General features: G+C 44.6%; 1 protein-coding gene across 2 annotated transcripts in view; it reads right to left on the reverse strand.

Annotated features, from left to right (window-relative positions):
- EHHADH (enoyl-CoA hydratase and 3-hydroxyacyl CoA dehydrogenase) overlaps positions 1 to 14709 on the reverse strand; it is a 67027-nt gene that overhangs the window by 16090 nt on the left and 36228 nt on the right. For both annotated transcript variants that reach the window (XM_073360290.1, XM_073360289.1), the window contains 2 exons: positions 10762 to 10866; positions 1255 to 1596 (listed from right to left, as the gene is read on the reverse strand). In XM_073360290.1, the coding sequence (XP_073216391.1) occupies positions 1255 to 1596; positions 10762 to 10866 (447 nt within the window). The remainder of the gene's footprint in view (positions 1 to 1254; positions 1597 to 10761; positions 10867 to 14709) is intronic.

Raw genomic sequence — 14709 nt, forward strand, 5'->3', positions numbered from 1 at the left:
CAGTGGCAACCTGACTGGATATCTCTAAAATTGAAATGGACACTTTCCCAGTTCTTTATTCTTGTCGAGCCATTTTACACAAAGTGTAGCGATCAACATGCAGAGCAGGAAGGTTGGTGTTTTTTTTTTTGTTTTAGTTTTTAGATCTGTGCAGTGCATCAAAGGGTTTTATTTAAATTGCACTTATAAAAATTTAATGAAAGCATTATCTTCCAGGGGGTGCAAAACGGCAAGGGTGGATCATGATGAGATGAAAGCTTCTTAAAATGCAGCTGTCAACAAAACATTTTTGTATTTATATATCCCTGACACACACTCACTCACTCTCACTCTCTGCACACACAGTCACAGATGACAAAACTGGATTAGAAGAAGAAGTTCATACAGATCTCTGTTTATAATATGGAATTAACTATGCTCTCAGGACAACACTATTTTAAAATGAAATTACCTATATATGGATATTAGGAAAAACTTTTTCACTAGGAGGGTGGTGAAACACTGGAATGCATTACCTAGGTAGGTGGTGGAATCGCTATCCTTAGAAGTTTTTAAGGTCAGGCTTGACAAAGCCCTTGCTAGGATGATTTAATTGGGGATCGGTCCTGCTTTGAGCAGGGGGTTGGACTAGATGACCTCCTGAGGTCCCTTCCAACCCTGATATTCTATGATTCTATGAACTGAGGATGAAGCTGTAGTTGAAGTGATATCAGGGTAGCTGGAGGTAGGAGCATACAGAAATGATCTGACACTATGGGATTAAGCCATTTAACCTCATCTCAGTCCTCACTAGCAGAGATTTACTGTTACAACCAGTTAGTACTAAAAGGTTTCCTTCCTAGAATATACCAATCTTGTGTATTCTGTTTTAACTTGGGAGGCTGGAGAAGCTCTGCCTTCATGAGAGCGTGTACCCCTGGAGGGTACATGCAGAGGCACTGATGCCTCCAGAGGACTCTTCTTCAGCCCTTCCATAAAAGGTAAGGTCTTATTGCAATAAGGCTTTTGGAAGGAGTGGGGAGTAAACTAAGGGGGAAGTTGTGCAGCTTCAGGACTCCAAAGCAGCTCCCAAAGCCCCATTGTAGGAAGTCATTCAAGACTTTCTGGTTTCCTGGGGCTGCCGTGGTCCCACAAGGTACCCAACATTATTCTATTGTTTCCTTTCCCAGCACTCTTGGGAAAAGCCATACCACTCCAGTTCATTTAGACTGGCATTTGCCATGCTAGCAAACATAATGGATCTCACCAACTTACCTATCACAGCTACTTTCCGGATGGGCTGAGCTGAAGCAGTTTTCCAGGAAGCTCCAGAGGGTGTTATCCACTTCTGTGCTGCTCTCTGTGCGAAGAATGCATACTGCAGTGCTTTGGCCTGGCCTGAGGTCAGCAGGAGGTTAAACAGCTCTCTCTCCTTCAGAATTCCCTCTGTGAAGGGTAGCTGCACAGAGGCCTTGACTGCTTGGACACACATCTCTGGAGACAGACATCCCCGGGCCTGCTTTTTCACTTTCACAAGAACCTCACTGAGAATGGCATCCATGTTGGGCAGACTCTGAACTTGCTTCAGACTGAGTCTGCGAGGATTTAATGGCTGACCTGTGTGGGAGAGTTGAGAAATACAGTTACTGAACTGCCAACCCTACCATTTTTCTGGTAGACTACAGATTTTTGCCCCTTTCTACATGGAAAGTCAATGCCTCCTGCTGGTTCGGCTGCTGCTTGGTATGTAAAGATTTCACATGACACCGGAGAGTGATTTGTAAAACGTTTAAAACTCTTCTTCCATTTCCTGGCTTCTCTCACAATTGCGATTCTCCAAATGCACACTCCCCAGACGTTCCAGCAAGGCAAAATTCCAAGCAAGCGCTTCTCCTCAATTGCTGATGCTTGCCTATTCAGGAGCATAAACCACCAAGCATGCTGTATTCTCTGTCTCCACCTCTCCATTTCTCATATCCCTTTGCTATCATCCATTTCCAGTGCTGTATTAGTAATTGGTTTAGGATGTGTCTGAGTAGCAAAGTAAATTGTAGTCAGTGGTCTGGGTCCACAGGGTGTTCATGTGAAAGATTTGGGAATGTCATTTGTTTCTGTATTAATTCTGACCTAACAGCATGAATTTCCCATGACACTTTTGGGAACATCCAACAGGATTACACCCTATCAGAGGTCAGTAAATGAATAGCCAAGGACAGTTTGTATCTACACACCAGCAAGGGGCTAATCAAAGAGTCCCACCAGTGCATGAGTTATTACAAGACACACTAGTTGCTATAGTGATGGCACAAAGGAATTTTAATTGACCAAAATAAGTTACATTTCAGGCACCCCCTCCAAAACTACAAACCCTGGAGCCACTGTTCAGGTCTTTATTCCATTTTTACTCACACAAACTCCTTGTGTTCTCAGGGGAAGTTTGCCTGATTAAGGATGGAGAGAAAAATAGAATAAGAACTTCAGGATCCATCCCATTCATGCTACTAAGGATTTACATGGTGCTTTACAGCATCACAGCACTGTACAGAACATTAAGTAATTAGCCCTTCCAGCACCCTGAGGGGTAATTCTGGACATTGCCACACTGAACACAACAGAGCAGTTCACGGTGGGCTACCACTCATGATATCAGCTCAAAGACAGGAGCAGTTATAGACTCACACCTGGCAGTGACCTCCTTGCCTGGTGCCCTGAGAAGCATATTAGTTCTGTGGTCTTCCACTGGAGTTTCTTGGCCCCTGCAGCATCAGCCCAACCACAGGAGAGCATTTGCTTCAGCGATTACTAGAATCTGCCCACCCAGCTCTTCCACTCTCATAGCATCATCTTAGCTATGACAGAGCTTGTGCAGCTGCCTTTCTGGCCTGTCAGCCTGAAGAGAAGGAAAAGCAGCAGAGTAGTGCCCACTCCATATTAGCTGCTGAAATGCAGAAACACTAGTGGAGCCATAATGGTAGCTCCCTAACTAGCCCATCCCAGCTCCAGTTCTTCTTTCAAGCCAATAGAGCATTTGAGAGAAATACTAGGCACATGATAGATTAATTTCCTGGGTATGAGGTAAGTTAGACAGCCAGGAAACAAAGAGCTTTTTTTTTTTGGAAGTTCAAATTTGTTTATTGAAAACTTGTGAAGAATCCAAAAAGAGAAGGAAAAATACCTCCTGTGCAAGCTGCTCAGCTTTTCTTCAGAGTATATCTGGAGAAAGATTTCTGACTGAGATTGAACAGATTTTGGTTCAACCTTCCAAAACTGGATGGTTTCATTCTTCTCCAGCTTTACTCTTATTTATTCTCCTTTCCTGAATCTACAATTTTTACCTTCAAATCTGCAGTCCTCAATATCAGGCCATATACACAGTGGGTTTTCATCTGCTGATCAAAACTGTACTTTGAGATTTGTGGGTGGATCTGATAACTGAAAACAACTGACACTGATGAACCATACTATGAGATTTTACATAAGATTTCTGTTGATTTGAGAAGGCCCTGGAAAGAGATGCTACCATATGCTATGGGAGACATTCAGCATAGCCCTCAGGTAGTGTCTATCACTTGTAGTTAGGAATATTGAGACTAAAGACCAGATGAATAAAGTTCCTTGCACTGGTGACAAAACATGAGTATTTAACACCCTGATAGGGGTGCTGGAACATTTTGTATAGTGGGGGTGCTGAAAGCCATTGAACCAAACTGCAAACCCTGTATATAATGGAAACCGCTTCAAGCCGGGGTGCAGCAGCATCCCCAGCACCTTAGTTCCAGCACGTATGTACCCTGATCAGATTATTATAACTCCCTACTTAGATTGTGAAATCTTTGGTATAGGGACCATTTTTTGTTCCATGTCTGTACAGAACCTAGCCTTGACTAGTCCTTGAGTGGGGCTCCTAGTTACTATCACAATAAAAATAATTGAAAACAATCAGCACCAGATTACTAACACAATGAGAAATAACCCAAATCCAAACCTGTGACAGAGAGACCAGCCCAGACCACCTCTGGCCTGGTAAGGAAAATAAGGGAAATGGGGACAAGGGCAGCATTGTTAGCCACAGCTACCCAGAGGGCACAAGAACCCTCAGTCAATGGAAGCTAAGAAAGATACACATTACCAGGAGCTATATTCTAGGTGGCACCAATTAGAAGCCAAGGACGTAAAATGTTCCAATCTGTAGAATATGCAACAATAATAACTATCATGCCATTGAAGTAAGAGAAATATATGCAGCCTAATTAGGTGCCTAAATTCTTGAAAAATTATTGGGCTCCATGTGCGAGACCCAACCCCACAGTCTGGTTCCAGCACAATGAACTTCCAGACAAGGAACTGAAGACTGCTGCTAAGATTTGTCCCTACTCCCCAGGCCAGCAGAGACAGGAAGCACATAAAAGGAAGGCAGTGCACCTAATCCATCAGAAGGACAAATACCACCCCTTGCTCTCAATTGCCCACCTCTGATCAAGCCAGGAGCAACACTGGTTGGCTCAAGAGCGCAGTATGTCAATCCCTCTTTGTCTAGAGCAGTAGGCAGCCACAATAGTGAGCCTCGGAGAGGGACTGAAGAGAGGCAAGGCTATTGGGAATGTCCCCCAAGGATGGTTGAGAGATACAGTTGGTTGGTGCCTGCCTCCAGTGGTCACCATTGAAGAGTCAGGATCTGCCCAGTTACCCAGCAATCGTATCAGTGATGCCCATCGGCAACCTGCTACTCAGACAGGAAACACACATCACCACACTGGCAAATCGGCACTCAGGCTTTCCTCATCCTCTTTCCCACCTACAGCCTGATGCCAGGAGGTGCTGCTTTGACCCAAATCTGCCTCAGGTTCTGCTTGGCTCCCAGTGCGGTTGGTCTTTGTAGAATATGTGCTTTCATGCACTGAGAGCAAGTGAATAGCCAAGTGACAGTTGAATGACTGAGATTGACAGAGCCAGAAGAGTACCCAGAAGTCACCTACTACAGGACAGGCCCAACAAAGAAAATAACAGAACGCCACTAGCCATCACCTTCAGCCCCCAACTAAAACCTCTCTAACGCATCATCAAGGATCTACAACCTATCCTGAAGGATGACCCATCACTCTCACAGATCTTGGGAGACAGGCCAGTCCTTGCTTACAGACAGCCCCCCAACCTGAAGCAAATACTCACCAGCAACCACACACCACACAACAGAACCACTAACCCAGGAACCTATCCTTGCAACAAAGCCTGTTGCCAACTGTGTCCACATATCTATTCAGGGGACACCATCATAGGGCCTAATCACATCAGCCACAATATCAGAGGCTCGTTCACCTGCACATCTACCAATGTGAGATATGCCATCATGTGCCAGCAATGCCCCTCTGCCATGTACATTGGTCAAACTGGACAGTCTCTACATAAAAGAATAAATGGACACAAATCAGACGTCAAGAATTATCACATTCAAAAACCAGTCAGAGAATACTTCAATCTCTCTGGTCACTCGATTACAGATCTAAAAGTGGCAATACTTCAACAAAAAAACTTCAGAAACAGACTCCAATGAGAGACTGCTGAATTGGAATTAATTTGCAAACTAGATACAATTAATTTAGGCTTGAATAGAGACTGGGAGTGGATGGGTCATTACACAAAGTAAAACTATTTCCCCATGTTTAATCCTCCCCCACCCCCCACTGTTCCTCAGACGTTCTTGTCAACTGCTGGAAATGGCCCACCTTGATTATCACTACAAAAGGTCGTCCTCGCCCTCCCTCCCCACTCCCCTCCACCCCGGCACTCTCCAGCTGGTAATAGCTCACCTTAAGTGATCACTCTGGTTATAGTCTGTATGGTAACACCCATTGTTTCATGTTCTCTGTGTATATAAAATCTCCCCACTGTATTTTCCACTGCATGCATCCGATGAAGTGAGCTGTAGCTCACGAAAGCTTATGCTCACATAAATTTGTTAGTCTCTAAGGTGCCACAAGTACTCCTTTTCTTTTTGCGAATACAGACTAACACGGCTGCTACTCTGAAACCAGTTGAATGTCAATTTGCTGGTGCCATCCAGTGGACACATTGTGCAATGCTGCTCTAAATTGGCAGCCGGGACCTTTATTTAAAAAAAAGAAAAAAAACAAACCCCAACCTCATGAAAGAACATTCCTCTTATAAATTACAGCTTGCAGCTCTTCAAGAAATTAATCTCTGTCTGTAGTTTTCAGTGTAGTCTCTGTTCCTTTCTTATCAGGGATATTTTCAGAAGTGAGGACATTTATTTTGGCTGCAAAAGCTAAGGCTTGAAGACTATGTTAATTTACCTGACCTGCCACACATCAGTCTTGATTTTCACTGAATAAGTAAACGTGGAGCATCACTTCTGTAGATGGTGTCTGTGTATTCTTATCCTTAAATACACAAAACTGTACCTGAGTGTCCTTCGCTAGGAACATTCCATAACCATTTGTGGATGAAGGATGTTCTTCTAACAGGTGGAGACTGTATAGACAATTCTGTTAAGCACATATTATATTAAACCAAGGAAGCCTTGCACAGTACCAGCCTATCACTATGAAATATGAAAGACTGAGCTTTAGCCACAAAATCTACAGCACTAGCAGACAGCAAAGCTCTGAAAGAAAATAATCTCCAAGTTGACTTTTTGAAACTGATCTTCCATTTACTTGGCTAAGTATCTGACCAAGTGTAGAAATTCTAGCAGTGCCACCACAAGTTATTTTACATAAGCAATTATCCAGCTTACATATGAAAAAAGGTTCTTCACCAGTCCTATCAGACAGCGAGCCTAGTGCTATATGCAAGGATAATGGACTCAAATCTTGGTATTTCCCATGCATCTTGGTTGTTGGTTCCCATAAAATACACGAGCCAATTTGGAAGCACTCACTGAAATTTGAGCTCATGAGTGCAGCCCAAGTAGCTGAGACAGCTGCATCTTTTTTTAAGGTGTTTGACACTGATGCTGCTGTTCTATCATAGTATGACGGAGAAGTAAACAAAGAACAATGTCATAAATCTATCCTATGCTTTCTCTGTCAGCTCATTCTTTCATCTTGATCAGGGATCATGCCGTTAAATAGTGAATTGACACGTTTTCAGATTTCAGTGTTCTTCAACAAGGCTTGGTGGCAAATCCTCAGAGTAGGTGGGAAATCAGGGCTAACTTTGAAAATGCTGTCTGGGAAAAATGGACAGCTGAAACAGGTATCATGAAAGCTGTAAGGAAAGAGTACATAGCAGTTTAAAAAGCCCTGAGCTTCTTGCTATGATTCTTGTTTGTTACAGTACTCATGCAGTTAATTCTGTTAGTCACTGAGGATGAAATTAAAGTACAGAAATGATCTGGTAATGATAGTAGATATGTAAATCCCAAAAGCAAATGGCATCAAGGAACAGAATGTTGGATGATTCATCCAGTCCTGAGGTTCTCCTCTGAGGTCATGCTGGCGCTCATCATTCTCAGTCACTGCACGATGCATAACTAACTTGTCACAGAGAAGAAAATAAGCATTCAAATGTCTGGGGGTTTTATCTGATTTCAAATAATATTAAGCTGAAAACCAGAGCATTTGCCAACTCCAGTAATGTATCTACCGAAGTTACATATCTCTGCTATAAATACTGGTATGGACCCTACACAGGGTCATCAACCTGGAGCATACTTCAGAGTGAATCCATTGCTTCTTGGAAAGACATTGCTGAGAAGGGTGATAACTTCTCCGAAAGATAGAGGAGGGACAAACATGGAACTTTCATCTAAAACAGGCAGGTGAGGTTGATGAGCAGAAGTTTCTTTGCCTTGCTTAGAACCAACAGCAAAGTATATTAACACATATCTCTAAGAGCTTTATATTTCCATAGAACTTGGTTGTCTGAACAAAAAAAGAGAGATGAAGGAGGACTGCTTATGGAAATGATTGATTGTTGCTAAAGACAGAAATAAAAAATCTTAAAAATAACCTGAACACTGTGAGAGGGGAAAGTATCTATTGCAGGAGACCACTTCTGCCAGAGAGCTCTTGGACAAAATGTAGGTGAGAATGCTGCAACATATTGATCTTGAGCAAGAACGCATAAATTAAATAGTGTTAAAAATGGTACATACAGGCATCTAGAATTCTAGATTCACCCTTTGGACTATGCCAGCTTTTGTTGGCATAGCTCTTGGCACAAGGCCCGAAGGTCCACTAGGAAAGAGGCTGCAGCAGGGAAAACTGCCTGCAACCTTTTCTGTGCTGGGAAGAGGTGAAAGTGGACAAACACCATTCCAGAAGAAGGTGGGGTGTTGGCAGAAAAAGGCATGTGGCCAGGACAGCCAAGGAGTGTGTGGACTCAGTGCTTCCCAGCTTGGCTCTCATGTGCAGAGCTCCGGCAGAGTTCACAGAATCATAGGACTGAAAGGGACCGCGAGAGGTCACCTAGTCCAGTCCCCTGCACTCATGGCAGGACTAAGTATTATCTAAAACCATTCCTGACAGGTGTTTGTCTAACCTGCTCTTAAAAATCTCCAATGATGGCGATTCCACAACATCCCTAGGCAATTTATTCTAGTGCTTAACAACCCTGACAGTTAGGCAATTTTTCCTAATGTCCAACCTAAACCACCCTTGCTGCAATTTAAGCCCATTGCTTCTTGTCCTATCCTGAGAGGTTAAGAAAAAACATTTTCTCCCTCCTCCTTGTAACAACCTTTTACATACTTGAAAACTGTTATCATGTCCCTTCTCAGTCTTCTCTTTTCCAAACTAAACAAACCCAATTTTTTCAATCTTCCCTCACAGGTCATGTTTTCTAGACCTTTAATCATTTTTGTCATTCTTCTTTGGACTTTCTCCAATTTGTCCACATCCTTCCTGAAATGTGGTGCCCAGAACTGGACAATACTCCAGTTGAGGCCTAATCAGCGTGGAGTAGAGCGGAAGAATTACTTCTCTTGTCTTGCTTAGAAAGCTCCTGCTAATACATCCCAGAATGATATTCGCTTTTTTTTGCAACAGCGTTACACTGTTGACTCATATTTAGCTTGTGATCCACTATGATCCCCAGATCCCTTTCTGCAGGACTTCTTCCTATGCAGTCATTTCCCACTTTGTACGTGTGCAACTGATCGTTCCTTCCTAAATGGAGTACTTTGCATTTATCCTTATTGAATTTCATCCTATTTACTTCAGACCATTTCTCCAGTTCGTCCAGATCATTTTGAATTTTAATCCTATCCTCCAAAGCACTTGCAACCCCTCCCAGCTTGGTGTCATCCACAAATGTTATAAGTGTACTTTCTATGTCATTATCTAAATCATTGATGAAGATATTGAACAGAACCAGACCCCGAACCGATCCCTGTGAGACCCCATTCGTTATGGCCTTCCAGCATGACTGTGAACCACTGTTAACTACTCTCTGGGAATGGTTTTCCAACCAGTTTTGCATCCATCTTATAGTAGCTCCATCTAGGTTGCATTTCCCTAGTTTGTTTATGAGAAGGTCATGCAAGACAGTATCAAAAGCTTTACTAAAGTCAAGATATACCACGTCTATTGCTTCCTCTCTATCCACAAGGCTTGTTACCCCGTTAAAGAAAGCTATCAGATTGGTTTGACACAATTTGTTCTTGACAAATCCATGCTGTTACTTAACACCTTATTATCTTCTAGATGTTTGCAAACTGATTGCTTAATTATTTGCTCCATTATCTTCCTGGGTACAGAAGTTAAGCTGATTCGTCTGTAATTCCCTAGGTTGTCCTTATTTCCCTTTTTATAGATTGGCACTATATTTTTCCTTTTCCAATCTTCTGGAATCTCTCTCATCTTCCATGATTTTTCAAAGATAATTGCTAATGGCTCAGATATCTCCTCAGTCAGCTCCTTAAGGATGCATTTCATCAGGCCCTGGTGACTTGAAGACATCTAATTTGTCTAAGTAATTTTTAATTTGTTCTTTCCCATTTTATCCTCTTCTGATCCTATCTCATTTTCACTTGGATGCTCTTCCCAGAATATGCACCAAAGCAGGACAGTGGTGAAAACATTTCCTGTGTCAGTAAATTTGGCCTAGTGACCTTTAAGTTCTAAATGACCTCTTCATAGGATTGCCATTTCCGGTGTATCTCCCCTCTTCACAACTCAGCCTCTTCTTAGACAATGGCAAAGTAAGAACAGCTGATGGCTAAAGAAATGGAGAAATGGGCATTTAGAGACAGATGTACTGGGTCATTATGCCTGGCTGAGGATTTGCCATTACCGAAAGTTCTTTTAGTGCAGCCAGTATTGATTGTGCAGCCGAGCTGTGCACAGCACCAACAAGCCTGGCTGTCCAAGAATGTACTGTATTTGGAAAGTGTGCTCAGTCCTCTTATAAACCCAGAAAACCACCTGGGGTGGAAGCAGTGCTGTTCCTCGGGGGTGTGGAAGGGTGTATGTTTAGCATGCATGAGCCATAGGGAATCTTTGTTGCTTTAACTGTATTTGTCCCCATCTCTCTGCCTCATCTGAATTTGTTGAGAGCCTTGAGGCTCACCAGTATTTTTGAGTTTTTCAGTCATACTTCAGAAAAATAATTGCTCTCTATTTAAAGCTTGTTTTCTGTGGAATTCAAAACCCAGCAAAGAGGCAGGAGATCGAAACAGTGTTTGGAAAAGAGCAAGGGTGCTCTTTTCACAGCAGGCCTTCTGGTTAGCCTCAGCTGTTCTCCTTCTGGCCCGCTAACCTGACTAGGCTGAGCTGCTCCTCACCAATGGGCTCCTTGTCATTATTACACTTCCTCCCTTACCTGACACTTTGTTTGCCAAGTGGATTGCTGCATTAATTGTGTTTTCTTCCACGATTTCATCAATGATGCCCAGCTTCAGCGCTTCAACAGCCAGCACACGTTTCCCTATAATGAAGAAATAAGGTGGCTTCAGCTTCCTGCTGTCAGAGATTTCATTAAATTCCATTTGATAAAACTTCTGTATTTGACTGGCCTGAGATATGTTCCCAGTTGGGATGCATTAGTCACACCAGACAGGAACATGCACTGCTAACTAAATCATTAATTGGCTTTGCTCTGGAATGGCAAAAGCAGGTGTGCTGAGATAACACAGAATGGGAAAAAACAAAGGGAAGCTAGCAGTAAAAACTGAAGGCCGGGTACATCCTGTTCTGTCAGTTTTCTCCTATTCTAATTAACTTTGAAGTGTGGTTATACACCTTGTATTTCCCCAGTTGTGCTCTCTCAGCACAGCAGGGTACTGAGGAGCAAAACCCCTTTTCATTTAAAATGTCCCACTGTTGTCACAGCTGTTACTCTGAAACCTAAAGGTTTCCGTAATCTAATGTGTACAGACAAAATGGCAACTCCGTCTTACAAGAAAGAAAATGGTAATAAATATCTAGATAGAGATTACAAAGCCATTCCTTTTGTCCCCCAGTTAGACCACAGCTAATTCCATTCTGCAAGAGATGCATAGGTATGAATGCATGCACACATGAATGTACCATCTAGGGTATGTCTACACTACAAAATTAGGTCGATATTATAGAAGTCAATTTTATACAGTCGATTGCGTATGTCCACACTAAGCGTATTAAGTCGGCGGAGTGCGTCCTCATTACCGCGGCTAGCGTTGACTTACAGAGCGGTGCACTGTGGGTAGCTATCCCACAGTTCCCACAGTCTCCGCCGCCCATTGGAATTCTGGGTTAAGCTCCCAATGCCTGATGGGGCAAAAACATTGTCGTGGGTGGTTTTGGGTATCTGTCGTCAATCGCCCCTCCCTTCGTGAAAGCAACAGCAGGTGACAGTTTCGCACCTTTTTTCCGTGCGGACGCCATATTGTTTTCAGCAGACGGTGCAGTAGGACTGCTAACCATCGTCATCCACTGCTTCCGCTGCAACTCTGCTCTGCTGCTATTGGAAAAATTCGCTATTGAGACATGTTGTCTGTCATGGGCTCCCGGGTACGTGTGCTCTTCCTCGGGAAATGTGCGCGGTGCTAACAGTCGTTATCCACCGCTTCCGCTGCAACTCTGCTCTCCTGCTCTCATGAATCCACCTCGCAGGTCCTCTCATCGCTCTCTATAAATATCTATTCTCATGGCATCCGTCGTCAGCCACCGCTTCTGCTGCAACTCTGCTCTCTTGCAGACACCATATCACAGCAAGCCTGGAGCCCGCTCAGATCACCGCAGCAGTTATGGGCATTGTAAACACCTCGTGCATTTTCCTGCAGTATGTTCAGAACCAGAACCTGCAAAGGCAGGTGACGGAAGTGCGATGACAAGAGTGATGGGGACATGGACACAGATTTCTCTCAAAAGTACAGGCCCCGGCAATTTGGACATCCTGGTGGCAATGGGGCAGCCTCATGCCATGGAATGCCGATTCTGGGTCTGGGAAACAAGCACAGTCTGATGGGACTGCAGAGTGTTGCAGGTCTGGGATGATTCCCAGTGGCTGCGAAACTCTCACATGCGTAAGGGCACTTTCATGGAACTTTGTGACTTGCTTTCCCCTGCCCTGAAGTGCAAGAATACCAAGATGAGAGCAGCCCTCACAGTTCACAAGCGAGTGGCGATAACCCTCTGGAAGTTTGCAATGCCAGACAGCTACTGGTCAGTTGGGAATCAATTTGGAGTGGACAAATCTACTGTGGGGGCTGCTGAAATCCAAGTAGCCAACGGAATCACTGAGCTGCTGCTATCAAGGGTAGTGACTCTGGGAAATGTGCAGGTCATAATGGATGGCTTTGCTGCAATAGGATTCCCTAACTGTGGTGGGGCGATAGACGGAACGCATATCTCTATCTTGGGACCGGACCACGTTGGCAGCCAGTACGTAAACTGCAAGGGGTACTTTTCAATGGTGCTGCAAGTACTGGTGGATCACAAGGGACGTTTCACCGACATCAATGTGGGTCGGCTGGGAAAGGTATATGATGCTTGCATCTTCAGGAACTCTGGTCTATCTGAACAGCTGCAGCAAGAGACTTACTTTCCAGACCAGAAAATAACTGTTGAGGATGTTGAAATGCCTATAGTTATCCTTGGGGACCCAGCCTACCCCTTAATGCCATGGCTCATGAAGCCATACACAGGCACCCTGGACAGTAGTCAGGAGCTGTTCAACTATAGGCTGAGCAAATGCAGAATGGTGGTAGAATGTGCATTTTGACGTTTAAAAGCACGCTGGTGCAGTTTACTGACTCGGTTAGACCTCAGCGAAACCAATATTCCCATTGTTATTGCTGCTTGCTGTGTGCTTCATGATCTCTGTGAGAGTAAGGGGGAGACGTTTATGGTGGGGTGGGAGGTTGAGACAAGTCGCCTGGCCGCTGATTACGTGCAGCCAGACACCAGGGCGATTAGCACAGCAGGGCGCGCTGCACATCAGAGAAGCTTTGAAAACCAGTTTCATGACTGGCCAGGCTATGGTGTGACAGTTCTGTTTGTTTCTTCTTGATGAAAATCCGCCCCCTTGGTTCACTCTACTTCCCAGTAAGCCAACCGCCCTCCCCCCTCGATCACCGCTTGCAGAGGCAAGAAAATCGTTGTTGTTTCAAAATCATGCATTCTTTATTAATTCATCACACAAATAGGGGGATAACTGCCAAGGTAGCCTGGGATGGGTGCGGGAGGAGGGAAGCACCGGGTGAGGTGGTGGATGAGGGGAGGAGGGAAGGACAAGGCCACACTGCACTTCAAAACTTATTGAATGCCAGCCTTCTGTTGCTTGGGCAGTCCTCTGGGGTGGAGTGGTTGGGTGCCCGGAGCTCCTCCCCCCCGCGTTCTTGGGCATCTGGGTGAGGAGGCTATGAAACTTGGGGTGGAGGGTGGGAGGTTACACAGGGGCTGCAGTGGCAGTCTGTGCTCCTGCTGCCTTTCCTGCTGTTCCATCAGATGCCTGAGCATATCAGTTTGATCCCCCAGTAGCCTCAGCATTGCATCCTTCCTCCTCTCATCATGCTGCCACCACCTCTTCTCTTGCTCACGCAACCTCTCATCTTGCTCATCCCTCCTGTCCTCACGTTCATTTTCTGCTTTCCTGGACTCTGCCATTGTTTGCCTCCAAGCATTCTGCTGAGCTTTTTTAGTGCAGGAGGACTGCATGAGCTCAGAGAACATTTCATCGCGAGTGCATTTTTTTCGCCGCCTTATTTGCACTAGCTTCTGAGACGAAGATGATAGGTGGAGCCTTGAAACATTTGCAGCTGCGGGAGGAAAAAAAGGGAGAGTAGTATTTAAAGAGACACGTTTTAGAGAACAATGCGTAGACTCTTTCACGGTGAACCAAGCTGTTAACATTACATACTACAGGTGCTTTCGGTACAAGGTCGCATTTTACCTCTTATATTGGGGGCCTGCCGGTTTGGTGTGAGAGATCACACACGCGGGGCCGGGCAACAGAATTCGGCTTGCAGGCAGCCATGGTAAGCCACAGTCTTTCAGCTTCTTCAACCTTCATAACATATAGGAATGGTTTCAAACAGCAGCGCCCTCCTTTCCCGTACCAAGCACCCATTGGGTTGGCAGTTTAAAAGAAGGGGCTGCAGTTTTTGGGTTAACGTGCAGCACAAAACCAAATCCCCCCCCCGCTCCTCCCACTACCCATTTCTCTGGGATGATCGCTTCATCCCTCCTCCCACCATATGACTAGTAGCAGGCAAGGTCCCTGCCAGCCAAACGCGAACAGCTCAGCATGAACGGCGCCCCCCCGTGCCATCCGCGGGGATGATTTCTT

Source organism: Lepidochelys kempii, chromosome 9, assembly GCF_965140265.1.
Source record: "Lepidochelys kempii isolate rLepKem1 chromosome 9, rLepKem1.hap2, whole genome shotgun sequence".
NCBI lineage: Eukaryota > Metazoa > Chordata > Testudines > Cheloniidae > Lepidochelys > Lepidochelys kempii.